The sequence below is a fragment of the Asterias rubens genome, chromosome 13 (assembly GCF_902459465.1).
Source record: "Asterias rubens chromosome 13, eAstRub1.3, whole genome shotgun sequence".
Classification (NCBI taxonomy): Eukaryota; Metazoa; Echinodermata; class Asteroidea; order Forcipulatida; family Asteriidae; genus Asterias; species Asterias rubens.
The window spans coordinates 13262298-13282434 of NC_047074.1; the positions used below are offsets into that span (position 1 = coordinate 13262298).

General features: G+C 38.2%; 3 protein-coding genes across 3 annotated transcripts; 2 read left to right on the top strand and 1 right to left on the bottom strand.

The window, feature by feature from the left end:
• Positions 1–87: 87 nt before the first annotated feature.
• LOC117298247 (PCI domain-containing protein 2-like) lies at positions 88–8985 on the top strand. Its single transcript, XM_033781384.1, has 13 exons — positions 88–158; positions 1221–1262; positions 1653–1777; positions 2247–2312; positions 2632–2673; positions 2864–2918; positions 3475–3578; positions 4148–4223; positions 4937–5078; positions 5499–5599; positions 6024–6223; positions 6576–6699; positions 8035–8985. The coding sequence occupies exons 1-13, from the start codon at positions 123–125 to the stop codon at positions 8125–8127; spliced, it is 1206 nt and encodes a 401-aa protein (XP_033637275.1). The 5' UTR covers positions 88–122; the 3' UTR covers positions 8128–8985.
• Positions 8986–12925: 3940 nt separating this feature from the next.
• On the bottom strand, positions 12926–17389 carry LOC117298248 (SPRY domain-containing protein 7-like). The gene is made up of 5 exons (XM_033781385.1): positions 17275–17389; positions 16339–16455; positions 14760–14920; positions 14216–14318; positions 12926–13781 (listed from the first exon to the last, which is right to left on the bottom strand). Exons 1-5 carry the CDS (start codon positions 17381–17383, stop codon positions 13684–13686), a joined length of 588 nt encoding a protein of 195 aa, XP_033637276.1. The 5' UTR covers positions 17384–17389; the 3' UTR covers positions 12926–13683.
• A 96-nt stretch (positions 17390–17485) lies between these two features.
• On the top strand, positions 17486–19524 carry LOC117298249 (phosphomevalonate kinase-like). The gene is made up of 4 exons (XM_033781386.1): positions 17486–17834; positions 18214–18277; positions 18696–18984; positions 19325–19524. The coding sequence occupies exons 1-4, from the start codon at positions 17752–17754 to the stop codon at positions 19471–19473; spliced, it is 585 nt and encodes a 194-aa protein (XP_033637277.1). The 5' UTR covers positions 17486–17751; the 3' UTR covers positions 19474–19524.
• Positions 19525–20137: the final 613 nt, after the last annotated feature.

Sequence of the window (20137 nt, forward strand, 5' to 3'; positions counted from 1 at the left end):
AACTCTGATTAAGTTGTTCAACCTCGTGAACAAAAGTGCTCCCTCGAATTCTGTATCGGTAAAGAGTATCCAGCTGCTGTACTTATGGGAAGGAGGACACAAAGTTTGACCTTTCAACTAAAATGGCGCACTCCAGTCCAAACCAATATTTGCAGCAGGTTCGTGAGTTATTTCTTGTTTTTCTTCACTTTTATTTGATCTAAAAGTATTTACTTTTGTCATCGAGTGTTAAGCTTGAAATGAACTTGGATTAGGAAAACAAAATCGTAGTTATTCAGCACTCTGTGGATCAAAATTCACACGAGAATATTGCTATTTATTTTGTGTTCGCGTCAACGTGTACAAAACTGTAGTGTAACTTGTAAGTAACCCGTAAAATTAGTGTGTAAATCGCACAGGACAGCCAGCAGGTGCATACAACGTTTAGGCACCACCTATTTCAAACTTAAATTCAAAAAGTAAAGCATTCCATGGACTAATATTTCAAGAGAAGTCTTTCACCATGACCATTACCTTCTGTAAACCCTGTAAATTATTTGTAAATCGGTGAACTTTTTTTTTCTTCTTCTGTACAGAAAGGGTCCAATGGCTTTAAAAAAGGAAAAGTTATCAGGCAGGGGTTATCATTCAAAATACTGGAAAGAGTCCCAGTTTTTCTTGGCTTTTATTTTTAAACAAAAACAACGCAACGAATTATTATTAGTCACCAGTTCATCAACATCATTTTACATATCAACATCATTTTATCTATTTTTTAAAACATTCCTTTAAATATAGTAAACCCCATATAGACCCAGTAACTGGGGCGCGCGGCTCAACACAAAGTCGTTTTTGTGAATGAATTTGTACCGAAAACCATGAGAAATATGTAGTTTAGCCCAGACTTAACACTTCCGTGCCCCCTTTTTATAGATTTTTCATGTAAATTTAATGAGTTGACGGCGCGAAAATGAGTTGACGGCGAGTTGACGGCAAGTCGGCGAGTTGACGGCAAGTCGGCGAGTTGACGGCAAGTAGTAGGACCGGGCAGCTGTACTCCTTTTTTTCGAAATTTGACATTCTTGGTCGAACTAGTAGTATAGTACGACCGAGAATGTCAAAATTTTGAAAAAAAGGAGTACAGCGCCCCAGTTACTGGGTCTATCCCCGAATCTCCCTATCCCCATAGGATTAGTATTAGTAGTACAATCAGCATTCATTCATAGTTATTTTTTCCTCAGCTTGAGGATGCCATCAACGGAAGAGATGGAGCAACATCAGCGGTATGTATCTTTGAACTCATACAATTTGACTCCATTAGGCAGTGAGGGGCACTATCATGACTATCGTGTGGGTCAAAACAGACCAATGTAGGAAATTAGGACTCATGAACTCTCACCAAGTTTAACAAATAATACGGTTTAGGCACACTCGATACAGGCCTCCATTGATCTGGACAAACAGTGCCTCTTTGAAAAAAATTGTGAGATGACACTGAGAGTTTTTGCCCCACTTTGCGTGTGTTTTTTGAGAGAATAGTTAAAATATTTTTGCAGAATGTTCGGGATTGCAAGATACAAATGTTGACTGCTCTGAAGTGTTCATTCACTTTATTATAGACCTAAAAAGTGTGAAAATTAATTCATGAGTTATTTTGTTCTTAATTCTTTTAGGAGTTGTTATCATTTAGACATCCTCACATCGCCAGTCCGAAACTTCATCGGTTTGAGAATCCGGAGGGTCAGTGTGAGCAGTGGTTCGAACAGCCATACGATGAAATGATCGCAGGCCATTTGAAGTAAGTATATCCAAACCATCCTCAATTCAACATCATCAACAGATCCAGTTTTAACTGGATCTGGATCTGGATATATCCAAACGAGAAGAGGGAAAAAAGATAAGAGTGAAGACAATTTAGTTTGAGATTTGGGCGGAAAACACCAGATAATTATTCTGGGGAAAACCCATTGGGTCAAGTGGGACTGAAAAGCTAATCCACATAGTGCCCCCGGTGAGATTCGAACCGGGGTCCTAGAGGTAGATGACGTGGCAAGACACCACTACAGCTATACAACTTCTTAGCAGTAAACACAAATTTGCTCAGTCCATGATAAAATTTGTGAAGCATGAATGTTATCAGCTAGAACTCCCAAGAGGGCTCGAATTTTGGTGAAAGATCTACAAGACCGTAGGACTTGTTTTTGGTGTAGTTCACAATTTAAACATTCTATATATAATATAATTATAATATTTGTGTTTTGTTACAGATGTATCCAGTGTGTGGCCAACCATGATTTTATTGAAGCTTATGCCTACCAGTCCGTCGTTGTGCAGTATCCTTTGACGTAAATACCAACTATTAAGGCAATTTGCTTTTTTTTTTACGCAAGTTTGTCCCACACAAGGCTAAAAGCCACTCTTGGTGAGGGGCTTCGAGAAGAAAGCATTTGAAATGAAAATAACTCCAGTGGAGCTGAAGGTAGGAATTGATATTCTTCTTAAAACAGGCTAGATTGTGGGAGGGAGGGAAACGTGCACCAGGCAAGGAGTTCCAAAAACGAATACAGGAAAAAAGCTGTTCGAATTGTCTAAAACACTCTCATTATGTCATTATATCATCACCATCAACTTTTCGTTAACCTTAAATATCAGATCGTTTAACAAAATATTCCAGAGCCATAAAGATGACAACTGGTAAGTTTTTAACTTTATCAAGTCATAAAAATTGCAGGAGATTAAATTGCAGGAGATTGCCATTTTTTTCCAACTACAAAAGAATAATGTCTTACTTATACAGACAAGTCTCTTTGCTTGGAGTTTGTTATAGATTCGTGAATATTTATCAATTGTAAATAATTGCTTTGAATATTCATATATTTTCTAGGGCTCTTCCAATTATGTATGCAGTAACCCTTGACCTGAGGCTTTTTGCAAACAATGTGAGTATTCAGCACTTGATTAAAATACTCTTGAAGAAAATAATTTCTAAAGAGGATTAAGTTTCCTTTTCTTTTAAAAGTTTTAGAGGCAAAGTATACATTTTTTGGTGTTTTATTTAACCATTTGATTGTTTTAATCCTATATAAATGTACATTTATATAGAATCATAAACTAACCTGCTAAAATTTCACTTGAAAAGGTGGTAGAATTTTTAAGATATTTTCGAATATCTGCAGTTTTTTTTGGCCACACAGGAAGAATAATCCGTAATTAGAATGCATAATCTGAGTAAACATTTTATGCAGACACGTTTCTCAGATTGAATTTTTGTTAAATCCTTTCTCCAAAACCACCTTCCTTGAAGGGAATCGATTGAGAAAAAGTTGTACATTTTTGACAGCTCTAGTGCTTCTTACGAAGTAATATTTGTGACCATTAATTTTTTGGTGTAATCTTCCTTTAACACTTCCTTTCTTTATAAAACTTAAAGACTGATTTCAAGCAAGCCTTTTTTTTCTCAGAATTTGAAGTTTGTTGTCTTCTTACTTTCGTCAGGCTGATGTACAGCTGTCTAAGAAAGGAAAGGGTAAACCGGGAGAGAAGCTGGAGAAAGCCGCCGATACCCTGATGGGTTGCTTTAGAATCTGTGCAGCGGACAGGTAGGGAACCAGTGTTAATATAACGCCATCTTTAAGTTTGCATGCACAAGTTTATGGGGCTCAAACTGAGGCTTGTGTCCAGATAGACTGGTGCTGTGTGAAGTTTGGTTCTTTCTTGTTTATCAATGGTCAGTTTGGGAACTAGAAACAATATGGATTCTTATTTTATTTCATCAACAAAATAATTGAAGCATCACTTTTCATAAAAATAACTTACAATTTTTTTAACTAAGTAATTGTTTACAAGGAATTATTAACAATAAATTAGGTTGATTTCCAAGTTTGTGCATGCTTTTTGTTTTATTATTATTCTGTATTCAATTAAATAGTATCCATTCAAACAATTTGTTCTGAGCAATTTGTTTTGATTAAAACAAACTATAATATTATTATTTATTACACATCCAACAGCAATCCAAATGCAAGGCCTGAGGTGGGATTCGAACCGGGGTGCACTAAGGTGAAAGGCAGGGAAAGAAACCACAGAGCCAACCATTTATTTGTTCTTATTTTTGGCTGATTATTATTTTATAAATTGTGATTTGAATGTGTTTATTTTTTAACCAAAGCCGAGCATCTCTTGATGACTCCAAGAAGTGGGGAATGCTGTATTTGGTCAACCAACTCTTCAAGATCTACTTCAAGGTATACCTAATAATAATAATAATAATAGTGGCTTCTTATATAGAATGCATATCCCTCACTCAGTGACGCTCAAGGCACCGTAAACATACAGTATTTTTCCTGCAAGGTACGTGGGACTACCTTTGAATGATAAGACCTATTTCTTTAACATAGCATCATTTAATGGTTTACAAGGTGCTGTGGCGCAATATGCTGCCAATCAGACAAGGAACACCCGGGCGAACCCCTCTTCTTTTCGATAAGTGCACTGGGTTCTTTTTCTTGCGCTACAGTGATCCCATCCCTATAAACTAATCCTCATCATCAGTCGGCTGCACAGCTAAACACAAGCTTTTCCCATTCTCTTCTGTCATGTGCTATTCTCTGAATCTCAAGCGGGGAGAGCAGAACATCCGGAGAGACTTATCTTCCGATGTACAGTAGGCGCTGACGACCTTGTTTGCACCGGTCATGCGATGGGGAGTACAGCCGTCGATTTTACAAAGCTCTTCCTAACTTAAGACTAATCTTAGGACTTACGGGTCCCAACCCTGCACTGTGGCATGCAGACCTTAAGATTAATCCTAAGTTCGGACAAGTTACTCGAGATAAGACGAGTCCTAACTCTTTGTGAAATCGACGGCAGAGCATAGATGTTGAGTGGCTCATTGGTACATGTAGGTTTCAGCCTGTGCTAAGTGCTTTTACTATTTTTCTAATGACTTAACTTCCAGACAAATAACCTGCAGCTGTGTAAGCCTCTAATCAGGGCCATTGATAGCTCTAGCTTCAAAGACCAGTTCAGCATCTCACAGCGAGTTACTTACAGATACTACGTAGGGAGGAAAGCCATGTTTGACAGTGACTTCAAAAGTGGTATGTTGTGGAGTTTTAAATAATAATAATAATAATGTTAATAATAATAATAATAATAACTAGTTTTTACATAGCCCATTTCACAATAACGTCTCAATGTGCTTTTCAATAGTGCACTTGCTTGTCATTGGGCCAATAACATTCCTTTGAACTTTCTCAACTCCCTGGGGAATGTTTAGCCTTGAGATGCAGTGGTGCTCCAGCATCTTGCTCAAGGACACACGTGTCATGACAGGGCATGTAAATGCATAACATGGCTGGCCACTTCTTATCTTTAAGTTTTCATTAATGTTTTTGATCACAGTCACAGTACCAGAGCCAATTCAGCCAGGGAACAATGTACTTTTATTTCACAGGAGAGAGCCAGCCAGAAAACATTTCAAATTGATGATGATTTTAAAATCTTTTTTTTCCTAACAGCCGAAGAGTTTCTGACGTTCGCCTTCCAGCGTTGTCACCGAGCGAGCAGACAGAACAAACGTCTTATTCTTATTTACCTCCTCCCAGTCAAGATGCTTCTGGTAAGAAATAGTCCTCCCCTCCGCTTCATTCTGACTACTCTATTGTAACCGCACTTCATTACAAAAATGCTGCCCGACTGTAGCTCTTCTTCCACTGCTCATTTGTAGCTTTACCCGGAACTCCGCACCAATACACACTGTGACGATTGTGCTTTTTGGGTTATAGCTTTCAATGCTTTGGAACGAGCTACCCGTCCACATTCAAGTAGCAGTTTCATCATTACTTAAAACCCTTATGTTTTGACAATCTGAATAGTCTGATTATGGCGCTTAGAAATATACAAATCGAGTGCTATAATTTTTAAAAAGTTTTCATTTTATTAATGGTAAAAACTGGCCTCATTAAGTCTCTTGTATGAAATTTATTTTATTAAACATTTCCTTATTTGTGATTTATACTTCATCTTGCATTTCTACTCCCAAGGGTCAAATGCCAAAGATCTCCCTCCTCAAGAAGTACGACCTGATGCAGTTTGCCGACGTGTCGCAGGCAGTCATCGAGGGTAATTTGAAGCTGCTCAACAGTGCCATCGAGGCCCACGAGATCTTCTTCGCAAAATGCGGTGTCTACCTCATCGTGGACAAACTCAAGATTATCACATATCGCAACCTCTTCAAGAGAGTGTGAGTTTATTCTCATAGGAAGTTACTACAATAATAATACCAACTTGTTCTTATAAAGACATTTTACAAAAATACATTAATGCCCATCACTTTAGTGCCCTTGGCCCAATTTGATAAAGCTGTTAAGCAGAAAATACTGCTTAGTTTGAAAAAGAAGAAAAAAATAGTGGGGCACCAGTCTCAACATTGTAAACTTCATAGAATTTTTGCTGGTAACCAGTTTTTCTGTACTTAGCAAGTTTGTCAGTCATAGCTCAGACATAAACTCTATTAACAACTTTCTTCGTAAAGCACTTAGAGCCTGGCCTGCATACAAATTATTATTATTAATGTTGTTTTGTTCTTTCTACAGGCACATGATCACGAGTTCCTTCCAGCTTAGCATCGAGAAGTTTGTATCAGTACTGACATTCCTTGATATCGAAGATGTAGATTCTGCGGAGGTGGAATGCATCCTTGCCAATCTTATTCATCAGGTACAAACCAAATCATTATTGTTCACATTCTTGAAAAGATTCATTTGGAACCATTTACAACAACGCAGTGTTGTAGCCACTGTGGGTTGTGCTGGGCGGGCCTTCCCAGGGCTCGCTTTCACAAAGCAATAAAATTCATTGTAAGACAAATTGTCAGTATCACCATAGTGATTTGTATTGTGACATCACACTTTACTTAGCAACTACGATTGATTTGCAGTTAAGATCAATCTTAGCTCTTTGTGAAATCGGCCCCAGGACTCACAATCTTTGCCCAGCACTCTGAGCAAAATACATTGTGCCGCCCAGCACAGATTTAAAAACATTGTCCACTGTGCATTGATCTGAGACACAGCTATTGATAAGGAATATCAAATGTCACAGAGAAAAACTATAGTCAAAAGGACATTCAACTTATTGTATGGCCCCATAACACGAACAGTTTGGAAACCTGGCACCACTTCAGTAATAATGACTCCATAATTCAACATAAACGATTTTGTTGATCCACTCGCCCTAGGTGGACTTTGATTACATTTAATTTAATGTCCACCACTAAAATTGGTCTAGGTACAGCCTTGTCAACCAGCTCATCATGCCCTCTATAGACGATGTGACCTCTGACGTCACTCGAAAACCATAACATGATTCGTGCGCATACCGCCGGGCAAAACCTTTGTGTTTTGGCAGCTAGCTAGAAAGTGTATGCAATCTTACGCGTCTTTTTACCCGGCGAAACATGACGTATACAGAGTTTTGTCAACAGAGGGCGGTTTGAATGTAAACATAGGTCACATTGCTACAGTTATAACTGATAATTATAAAAGGAGAAAACCAGCTGTGATGAGTTGCCAAGTCTGGTGAAGCCACTAGCATAGTGGTGAAACCTGAACTGAAAACTTTGTGAGTTCATTCTCCATTTTTTCATCCATATATTGGAGTTGGTAAAACGACCATCTTTACTGAAATTATTGTTCACAGCTATTAATAATAGTAACAGAAAAATGATATGGCGCGCAGTATCTGGAGGACCATTCAAAGGCGCTGGTCGCTTACAAATCACTGTGGTTAAAATTGAAGATTGAAAAGATAGGTTTTAAGATGGCGTTTGAATGATGACAGATCAGTTGGGTCCCTTAACTCCTCTGGCAAGGAAATCCAGAGACAAGGTGCACAGCTGGAAAAGGCCCGGAGGGTTGACTGCACTGCGTAGGTGCATTCATCATCACTAGCTGGCATAGTTTATCAGTCTTTCAAATCCACAGTTGATTATATTAAATGGTCAGACAGTAGGAGGGTTAAATTTCTAATCCATTGACTTTTTCTCGCTTACAGGGTTATATCAAGGGGTACATCTCTCATCAGCATCAGAAGTTAGTCATCAGTAAACAGAACCCCTTCCCTCCTCTGAGTTCATTCCTCTGCTGAGAAGTCGGGGCTCCAGTTTCACCATGGAGACGAACAAACAGACAGTCTTAGGCAGTGGCTCTGTTGGTTGTAGACAAAGATTGGCTTCACTGGATTGTTGAATAGCTCTAGCCATATCTACAGCTGTAGCCACATCTACAGCCGTAGCCAGGTTTTCAAACTTCAATTGTTTGAAGGAGGATCCATGGAGGATCTTTTTACTGCAAGCTTACTCTCTTCCCCCGATGCTAAAACATAGGATTCGAACTGCCTCTAGCTACCGGGCAATCTCGGTGGTCTAGTTGGTATGAGACTGCTCTAGAATTGCAAAGGCTGTGGATTTGAATCCCACTCGAGTAATTATGCCTGTGATTTTCGTTTTCACAGATCTCGGGAAACTACTGAGGATACAGTGCTGACACACATCGGTGTATATGGGTAAAAACCAAAATTAATAAGCTTGTTTTCTATAATAAAAAAAAAGTGAAAGGGATGACGATGAGATGACAGGGGAGTGTTGGTTTCTTCCTAATGCCCCAGTCACAATTAGCTTGTGATGGGTTTGCAAGTCGTTTGCGATGGATTTCTAGACATTTTCAGCTGCAGGCTCCATGGAACTCCTTGGGGAATCGGGTGGGCATCAAGTTGCTTTTAACTCGGACTTAAAACCTGGTGTGGCATTTTGCATCGCAAACTGGTCATCAATAAATCTGTCATTGCCTGGCCGATGTCTGACAGGGCATCGCACAAGCCGGGCCAAATTTTTGACAACCGAGACAATCCATCATTATCGTCGGGGCATAGGCAGGACATCAGACAAGTGCCTGCCGGACACTGGCCGATAAAGAGGCAAAGAAATTCCACCCGATTTCCAGTCATGGCAGCGTGCAGGGCACTATTCAAAGGTGGAGTTTTTAATGTTGCGGTATAAATGTGAAAATGAGGGCGCCAAACCCAACCAATTCAAACAATAACATTAACTGTAGATTGTGTAAAAATAGTTCTCAAAACAGTTAACTGTAAATTTTGTAAAACTAGCCTTAGTCTGAAAGTTACACTCTACAAACTCCTCCACAAACATTGAGGAAAATGTTTGAATTTATTTGTTCTAAAAGATTTTTATATAATCTAAAGTGTAGTAAAGGTTAACTTCAATAAAAGTTGTCCATTTTGTATAAGATTTGAGTGATGTGCTTTGCTTTCTTGCTGATTGAGAGCCAGTGCCGATAGACCTATATTGTATGAGGTAAATTTACAAGAAAGTGTGGGTCTGGTTCACAGAAAAAGAACTTGGATAAGACAGACTCCAGACGATGACAAGAGCAAGCTAGTCGAAACGTTGAGACCAACCCAAGAACCGACTCCGCGGTAGTACAGTTAATTACGATCCTATAAGCTAAAGTAGTAGTCCCAGCCTATTTCTATACCATCCGCCCTGTTATTCTTTTATGAGAGTATGGAAATAACTGTATTCTTGAATTGAATTGAATAGTTAATAAGCAGGACAGTTCTTTTCAGAACTGAGAAGTCTCCCGAAAACCCAAACAATCTACTCCGCGGTAGTAGAATTTAAGCAAGACAGTTCTGTAAGAACAAACTCTACCTGGCAAGTAGATACACACATGGTGTTACCGCAAACCAAATATATATTGATACCTCACCATGCAATGCCTCAAATCATATGTTGGATAAGGTAGTTAGCCAAGTAAGTCCAGTAGTGCTAGTAGGCAGCTTTAGATTCTGGTAAACGAGAACCTTGTTCACGTCTACCATGGTGAGTGAACGTAAAAACCATTGTTTTGGGGTCCTTGACTCATGCAGACAACGTTGGTGACGACTTGACAGATGAGCAAAGCATCAGCATGACATCGCATACCAGTCGATGTACGTGGATGTGAAGTCTAAAGCTGCCTATTAATCGCTCAGCCAGGACATGTCACTGACGCGCCACTCGTCCTTCGCAAATAGCTGTATTTGATTTTCCTGTAGGCAGGATTCGAACTGGGGTCCAAAAATGTGAAATCAGGATAGACACCAATTGGCCAACCTGAATGCTAATGACAAGAACATAGTAACAAGAACAATTTACTTATGACTAATGTGCATTACATTTAATATTTAGCTGACTTATAAGCACACTTATACAAAAAACAAACCTATAACTTGGCTCACTTCTTAATGAATGGATGACAAATACATGATTATACAAAAAAACGGTACTGAAGGATGAAAATAAAAATTATTTTGCCTAGTCCACAAAAGTCACAACTAACATAGTGTTAAACAAGAATGTTGTGTAAATAATTAAGATTATGTATATACACAAGTTTAAATGTGTTATACAGGATTGGTAAATTGTTAAATTTTAGCCTGAAAGCTTACTGATTGTGAAGTTCATGCTACAACAATTTTTTTCTGTGAAATATTTTCCCGTGAAAATCAACTTGTATGTCGTAAAAACTGTACCTGAAAAACTAAAAAAAAAGCAAGGATAATGGGTTAACATGCTGAAAATTGTGCATGGTTCTTTACACATTTTCTCCTGACTCTACCGAGGGATTACGCCCACATTTTCACATGTTTGTCTTTTTATGTGGTTGATCACACAAAACACGATTTTGACTATTTTGTCAGCTCTACCAATCCACACCTTTCAATACATCTTCAAGTAGCCCAACCTAACTAGTAACTACATGTATCCCAACCCAAATAACCAAACAACAAGAACAAATAAGTGTTCCCAATCCTACATCCGTATGGACTGTAAATAGGGTAACCCTGTTTCAGCCCTAGGAGTAGGTGGCAACGGCCTCTGAAAAAATAATGAAGCCCACACCTTGAAGTGGCGTTCAGGCCTTGTGTGTCTGGCGACTTGCATAAAAAAAATTTTTTTTAAAGTGTTAGTATGTGAATAAAATAATGCACAATTCGGAACAAATATACAAATCAAGTCAAAAATACTGGTAACCACTACAAAGAATTCATAAAAACACTTTCCTGCTCAATTTGAAAACAAGATAATCATGTTTACCATTAATTAATTAGTACTTGATTGTTTTGTGGGAACTGTCTTCGTTAAAATGTCGTTTTACTTAGTTTTAAAGATTCTCTGTAACATAAAAAAAGGTACCGTCAAACGATCATTAGTTATAATTTATATATTAATAAATCCAAGCAAGTGCTTCGCACCAATTTTAAATACATTCGCTGTAATAAATCAAAAGTGAGGGTATAAAATTGAAGTATTTTTCCTCAAGGGTTGACAATAATTTCGCATAATTTTCCTGTCACAAGATCAGTCGACCTTATGATGCGTCCTGGGATAGGATGAGAAACTGTTGTCACAAATAAATAGTAAGTCCAGTTTAATTTATGAGAATATTCAAAAATAATCCTATTACGGGTTACAAAATCATGATTTTAAGTGAAATATCTTTGCGACATTACAAATACATCTTGTGACTTCACTAAATGTACTAGCAAAAATATCCGCATAACTATTTTGCCTAGACTTGTTGACAAGTCATCAAATATTTGTTAAGGGTATAACACTCAGGTCCGCTGTGAAGACTGGGGTGCGTTCCACTCTTGCAAACGACTCGCAACTGTTCGCGCAAACGTTTTTTATCTTTTGAACGATTGGTGCGTATATGCGATGTCAATATGGCGGCGCCCTGAAATGAAGATGGCGCGCACCATACGTAGTTTTTTTTTATACTTTATTTTGCTGCAATAGTCCTCTTTTTGACATCATTACATCAACTAATTGACTTTGTTTTTCCAAATCTGCATAATCATCCCCTCGAAAATACAATGTAATTATGTTTGTAACAAAGAAATAATACCATATGCTTGTCCACCATTTTAAAAATCACTCGCCAACACCTCAGAAGTATGGCCATGCCCGAATTGGCGACTGCGGCTACAGCTACGGCTAGGGCGCGCGCGTCTGCTATTCTTTAACACTGACAGACGCGCTGATCTAGACGTAGCTGTAGCCGAAGTCGCCAATTCGGACACGGCCTTAGTTCGCCTAAAGTTGCCAACGTTCGCCAACGGTGGCAGCGAACAACTCGTTCCACTTGAAATTGTTGGCGAACGTGCGCAACTGTTGGTAACGTTTGCGCGAGTGGAACGCACCCCAGCTCTCTACAATCACTACAAATACAACATGCAACATTCATTATGCTTTCCTATGACTGATTAAAGTCACTGTACACGTTTGTTAATTGTCAAAGACCAGTGTTCTCACTTGGTGTATCCTTTGGTGTAAGTGTATAACACTTGGGTCCACTGTGAAGGCTGCTCTCTACAATCATTACAAGTATAACATGTAACATTCATTATGCTTTCCTATGACTGATTAAAGTCACTGTACACATTTGTTAATTGTCAAAGACCAGTGTTCTCACTTGGTGTATCCCTTGATGTAAGTGTATAACACTCGGGTCCACTGTGAAGGCTGCTCTCTACAATCACTACAAGCTTTCCTATGACTGATTAAAGGCAGTGGACACTATTGGCAATTACTCAATTAGTATAAAACCTTACTTGGAAACGAGTAATGGGAGCTGTTGATAGTATAGTACAATGTATAAAACATTGTGAGAAACGGCTCCCTCTGAACTAACATAGTTTTCAAGAAAGAAGTTATTTTCCACAAATTTGGCCTCAGATTTAGAATTTCTCGAAATCAAGCATCTGAAAGCACAGAACTTCATGTGACAAGGGTGTTTTTTCTTTCATTATTATCTTGCAACTTCGAGGACCGATCGAGCTCAAATTTTCACAGGTTTGTTATTTTATGCATTAGTGAAGAATGAGATACACCAAGTGGGAAGACTGATCTTTGACAATTTAGTGTCCAGTGTTTTTAAGTTAATGTTCAGCATTGGATATTTAGCAGAACTGAATCTGATTATTAACAATCAAATATTCATCCTGAGCTACTTTGCATTTTGAAATTATTATTATTATTTTTTTTACTTGTGCACTATTTATGTGTCTGTGGCTAGCTTCAAGTATTGGAGGCTCTTTTGTTTATTTTATTACACAATCCAACAGCACAATTAGCGCCAATAACAGGATGAATAGAAAACAAGAAGACATGCTCAGTTTTAGATGTTGGAGGAAAACCCAAATGGAAAACCAGTACAATCCGGTAGTGACTGAAAACCCAATCCATGTAGTGCCCCCAGTGGGATTCGAACTGGAGTCCTGGAGGTGGAAGACAAGGAAAGGAACCACTACCTCAACCCTGCATCTTGTTTCTATGGATGATGATGTAGCCTTCATTCCTACAATGTATATCCTGTTAGATTTCTCTGTAGTACTTGAATAAGCTAAGCTTGAAACAGCATTTGAATATCATACATAAGAGGTTAAACATCAAGTCATTGAAGCGGCACTAAGACAAAACCCTGGTCCCTCCGCTCAAACATTTCCACAAGTTTCATCTTGGAAGTTCAAAGGCAAGACAAAAAGTCACATGGATCCAAGCTCAGGGGTAAGCCATAAGAGATTGTCCCTGGGTCCTCAATTTTGTCGTCAGCCCCGTTGAGTTTTAAGCGGACCCTGTCATAATAACGACTGCTCGAACATGATTTTGTCGAATCCTGCAGGCGGTGTGTGGTAGAACTCGCTGAATTGCACGTCAAGGATTGCTCCCTCATCAACTGTTGAAAAAAATTTCAATTCATATAAAGTCAATTCAATTCAATTCCTGAAAAATCCTTGTTTGTCGCCAGGCCTAAGCTTTTGAATATTCTTCCCCCATCTCTGCTGATTCACTTTTCAAGAAGCATCTGACATAATAATAATAAATAAACTACAGCATTTATAAGGCGCACTTTACTGAAAGAGAAAAACATTCAAAGGCGCCGGTCAAGTTTTGCCAAGATGTTGGAAAGCAAGCAAGAACAAGTGTGTTTTGAGTTTCTGCTGGAAGAGAGTGATGTTGTGGATTTGTCTGAGGTATTCCGGAAGTGAGTTCCAGAGTCTTGGTGCAATGTTGGAGTAAGCCCTGTCCCCGTAACTGGCCAGGCGAGTTCGAGGAACTGGCTCTATTCAATTTCGCTTTTATCAAGATAAATTTTACCCTTATGCTTACCGTATGTCACTGGATAAACTGTGCCACGGATTCCAGTCAGAGGAATATTGAGCGGTGCACCGTTTTTATAAAAGTTCATCTCAATATGGTCATATGTTATACCCTGGAAAAACAACAATTATAAAATTACTTCTTTCTCGAAAACTATGGCACTTCAGAGAGAGCCGTTTCTCACAATGTTTTATACCATCAACCTCTCCCCATTACTTGTAACCAAGAAAGGTTTTATGTTATTGCTAATAATTATTTTGAGTAATTACCAATAGTGTCCACTGCCTTTAAGACTAGTCTTATCTCCAGCTAGGGGGAGTCACTCGTCCTAACTTAGTACTAGCCATATGTTATTTAATATCACTAGTCCTAAGTCTTTGTGAAATCGAGCCCATGTAATGATAATCTCTAAATGATTTGGGGTTATTCTGAGAAGAACTGTTAGTTAAAAAAAGACAAGGTGACATTACTTTCTTGCCAAAAAAGTGAGCACTGATCAAAAACATATCCTGTAAACTTAAAATTCTTCAATTCGAAGTAAATTTAAACTTACGATAATGTCACCCTCGGCGATATCTCCTTCTATTTTGTGTGTAACCTCCCCATTATGACAAATGGAACCATCCGACCTAAGCACCCAACTCTCTGCTTTGCTACCAAGAGGCAGGGTGTTAAGATTACACTTTCGGGTAGCGACTCCAAAGCCCCAGATTCCTGTTGGATAAAATGTAAGATGACAATGTTCATAAAAAAATTTAAACAAAAGTAATAAGATAAAAAAATAAAAAATTAAACCCAACATCGACTAAAATTTTCAAATATCCCTATATAAATGTATTTTCAAGCCTTTTGGATTCAATCCAAATAGTGCATAGGCCTGATCAAACAAAAAAGCTTTATTAGAATTCCATAAAGCTAACTTATGTTTCAAATATTTTACTGGTCAGATATATAGCTACTACATGTAACTAGTACTTTCTATTTATTTAATTTCAGGCAGCAGAAAAATACAAAGAAATAACAATGTAAATAAGAATTAAAGTCAGCGAAAATCAACAAAAAAACAAAAATAATTCCTATCAGAGGGGGATCCAGACTTGAAAAACCCACAAAGGCATAACAAAAACAAGAAAATGTATCATCATACATTTTGTACACACATTTATAAAATGAGAATAATATAATTTAAGAAAAACTTAATAATTTGGGGGGCTAATTATCCTTACTTGCAGCTAAGAGCTAAATTGCGAAGGACGCGGCTATAATGTGTTCGAGAAGCAGGCATGCAAGGGCGCCTTTGGCTGCCAGCCACATCAACCCATTATGACCACGGATATTGTGTTTGATTTTTCCCAAGGGAGGAAAACCGGATGGTCTGGAAAACCCTTGTGGCACAGCACAGAACCAACGCAAACTCAACACTTACATATGGCCCTGGCCGGGAATCGAACCGGGGTCACCTAGGTGAGGAGTGAGGGCCTTACCCACAAGCCAACCATGCCACGGTTAGTCTCTCAGTGACTTTGTGCTATTAAGAATCTGAAATAAAACCTCCATTATACATTCAGGCCTGGGCACACTTTCATAAATCTGTTTAGCAGAAAATTCTGCTTGGAAAAATCCTTTGCCAAGCAGATTGGGGTACCAATCACACCAATGTTTAATGAATGTATTTTGGCTGGTTACTTTTTTTTTGCTAAGCAAGGGTTTTCTGTGTTTAGGCAAGTTGTTGTGCTTACAGGCTTTATGAAATTGAGCCACGATGGTTCATTGAGGCAACATTTTTTGGGGAGGTTTGCGTCGGATTGTCACCGTTTTGTTGTTTTCCTTTTTATTAAAGGGGGAGGGGGGGACACAAAATAATAAAATTTACAATTTTGGTAAACAATACAATTTTGTGTGCAGGGCCAAATTCACAATCACATGCAGGCGCTGATGTGAAACTAGTGATCTAATGTCATTGGCCTCATAGTTGAGCTTGGCTTTTAGTAATTCAAAGCTACAACTGTACGCCAGTCAGTGTTGTTTAAAAGATTTCACATAATGGCGCTGACGTGAAACTAGTGATTCAATGTCCTCATAAATGTATCTCAAGCTAAAACTGTATCATCAGTCAGCGTGAATATATCTACCTGTAGATTGTAGTTTCATTTCAAAGTAGGCTTTGTCTTGGACCAATGGAGCGTTCCCAAGAGCTCCTCCTGTGCCACATATTCTTCTTCCTGATTTCACGATGACAACATCACTCCCTGAAAAAAATACAGACAAATCAAATATCTACAAAGTGAAAAATTGCAAATAAATGAAGCAAAAGATGAGGCAATTAAAGGCAATGTACACGTTTGGTAATTACTCAAAATATATATTAGCATAAAACCTTACTTGGTGACGGGCAACGGAAAGCTGTCGATTGACGATAGTATAAAACTTTGTGAGAAACGACTCCCTCTGAAGTGAAGTAAAATAGTTTTTGAGAAAGAGGTAATTTCTCACTAAGATAATAAATGACTTCTGGCCAGAAGCCTTCTAGTTTTATTCCTATCAGAAGCACACTATTTTGCACAACAAGGGTGTTGTTTCTTTCATCATTTTCTTGCAACTTCAATGACCAATTGAGTCCAAATTTCCACAGGCTTGTTATTTTACGAATATGTTGGGATACACATACCAAGTGAGAATAGGCCTACATTTACTAGTTATATTATCGCAACTATACGTTTACGTACTGGTCTTTTTGACAATTACCAAACATGTTCAGTGCCTTTTAATTAAATTAATAAATGCCATATCCGGCCTAATTTTTTGTGGTTTGCTTCATGAGTGTTGGAAATTTGTATCCCTTTAAATAATTTGTGGGGTTAATATGAGCAGCTCTCTGGCTCTATGAAATTTTCATCAGAGACAGACTAGAGAGAGGGTCTCTGGCTTGTCTGGTAAAAAAAAAGGGTTTATCACGAAATAGATGCAATGATTGACAGCAATGTATCAAATAATTAAATAAAACTCCACCTAATTGTACTTGAAAAAGCAAAGGAAACAAAATGTTTAAAACAATAAGATTAACTCACCCATATGTGACATGTCCAAGGTAACGGTGGGTATTTCTTTCAGTGGGACATGACCGCTGCGAAAACCACCGCCAGGCCAGCACCGAAAACAGCAAAAGCAGGCAGCCATTGTCGCTGTTTATAATTTAATCAGCACTAGGTGGCGCTATTCCTGAGTAATGGTGATGGGGGTAGGCGTGGCGAAAAGGGATCGGTTAGATGATGGAAAACAATTCCTAAAGTTGCACCTCAAGAGCTGTTTTTTAAGAAATGTTCAGTTTTGATTGTATAAAGTATTGAATAGTTGATATGAAAATTAGGTGTTAAACTGCAATTTAATTATGACAATCAACAAAAATGTGTTCAGAGAATATTGGTCATGTGACAGTCACGTGAGCATTTGATAACGAACAAACATATGCAAACTACCAGCACAATTTGTAAACATTACATGACTGCTGGTAAAGCGGATCATATTTAATAGTTTGGTGTAAAGAAATGAATAAACCGGACGTCTTACTCGTTTTTAGCGGGAAGAGAAAATCTGGGAAAGATTTTGTAACTGATATTTTGCAAGAGAGGTAAGTGTAACCGAATAAATGGCAAATTCAATGCTAATTTTTGTCTGATTCGAACAACTGAACTGAATGTCAAATGAATGATCACCAAGTCAAGTGAGTGTGATTTAACTGACGGGAGTGATGGTCATTTCCCCCTATATAAGCTTGAACGGTAACTGAAATGATTAACTGGTCAGTTAAAAAAAAAAAACATGATTCAAAAAGAAAAACATGATTCTACTTTTGTTTTGACTGTGTACTTCGTGTTGCGTACTGCTACTACTAGTACTTAGGTCTGTACTGTATAGCTAGATACATTTAGGCGCTTTCACAATATAATTGCTTTCAAGTTTAATTGAACCCCTTTAATTTAAGGCTATATTTGTTTCCATTTCATCAGGTTTGGGTCAGCTTTGTGTGAGATATTGAGGCTTTCCGGTCCACTTAAAGAACAATATGCCAAGGTAAAGATAACCAACTCGTTATGATGATATGTTGATAGTACTAACACTAGCATGCGCAGCCAAATGCGTTAAATTCAAGTTCTGGTTGCTGTGACTTCAGAGTTAGGATTAGAGTCCTGGTCATAACACCTGTGTCCTTGAGCAAGGCTCTTAATTATCGATCTGCAGTTGCTGACACACAACAACTGAAAGTGGAGTTTCTACCTTGTTGCACTGACGCAATGATTGTCGTTTTGAGGTTGAGGCAATGAAGAGCACGCATGGAAACTTTACTTAAACCCATATTCCTATAAAGCTTCATTTGCATGTGCGTAGCATTATACATTGCTGAAAGTGAAAAGCGGTTTACATCCTGAGTGTTTTTTACTCCCAAACATCTGTCATCTATCTTTTCTATTGTTTTATTTCTGTGATAAAGGAGAACAACTTGGAATACAGCAGGCTTCTTGATGCCACAGAGTACAAGGAAGAGCACAGAGCTAAGATGATTGCCTGGGGTGAGGAGCAGAGACGAAGAGACCCTTCATACTTCTGCTGTCTCGCTATAGAATCAGCATCTTCAAATCACAGGGTCTGGATTATCAGCGATGCACGGAGACGAACTGATGTGAAGTTTTTCAAGGAGACGTTTCCAAGACAAACCCTAACAGTCCGAGTCTTTGCTGAAGAGAGCGTACGAGCAGCGAGGGGGTTTGTCTTTACTAAAGGTCTGTTTGAAATTGGTTCACATAATTTTTATATTGATCATACTTTAACTAGAGCTGCAAACTCTCCTCGATTTGTCTTGAAGTTACCTTTCAATTATTTCCTAATAATTAAGTCCACTTTTTGGAAGAAGAATTACATAGAGATTACAGGTGTGAGTTGCCAGAGGAAAAGGATGTTTGCAAATGTTGACAGCTCTGCTTTACTGGATTGATTATTGATTGGACACGCTTTTGATTGAATATTGATTTTTGCTTATAAATCTTTGCTTATTGAATATTGCATTTTGATTATTGACTATTGGGTATTAATTTTTTTTTATTGGTTATTGGTTTTCTACAGGTATTGATGATGCAGAGTCAGAATGTGCCCTTGATGAAGGAGTGACATGGGATTTTATTATTAACAATGGCAGTGATAAAGCTCAACTTGAACCTCAACTAGAAAAACTTATCAATTGTATCCACACCAAACTGTTCACAAAATCTTAGTAAAAAATAAACAAAGGTACTTCCCTCCACACTCATCTTTTCAAATCAACTCCCTAGCCCCCCCCCCCCCCCACCACCAATACTCTGGGTACCTCTTTGATAATGTTGATATGCACTATTGCCAGTAAAAAGTTAATACAAAGTCTTGGTTGAACAAAGAAACCTTGTTGATCATAATAAAACATTGCAAGTATTTATAAATACCGCCCTCTTGTGAAAGTATTATTTGCACAACCTAGTCTTCATTCAAGACTGAAAGTAGTTCGTGTGAGAAAAAAGTGTTCTTGTCATGTATTGTTAAGCTTCTCATAAATAACCAGTCAAACACAGTTGTATCAAAAGGCCAGACACGCCCAGAACTCGCAAAATGTTATGGGAAGATAATTTGAAACTTGCAGTGGATGCAAGTACTTTAAAAGCATTGAAGAAGGAAATCCACGAAAAGTAACTCTCCCAGCGCAGCCAAAATGTTGTACAATGTTGACATACTTGAAAGTAGTACTTATCCTAGGTTTCACATAGTAACCTTCTAGGTTTCACATAGTAACCTTAATCTCAAGGTTGATCTACGAATGCCGAATTCAACCGTTCACACACAGAAAGGACCTCGATCATTTTAAGGTTAATTTTCGCTCAATCGTCACAAAACAGAAGCTGTGTTCAA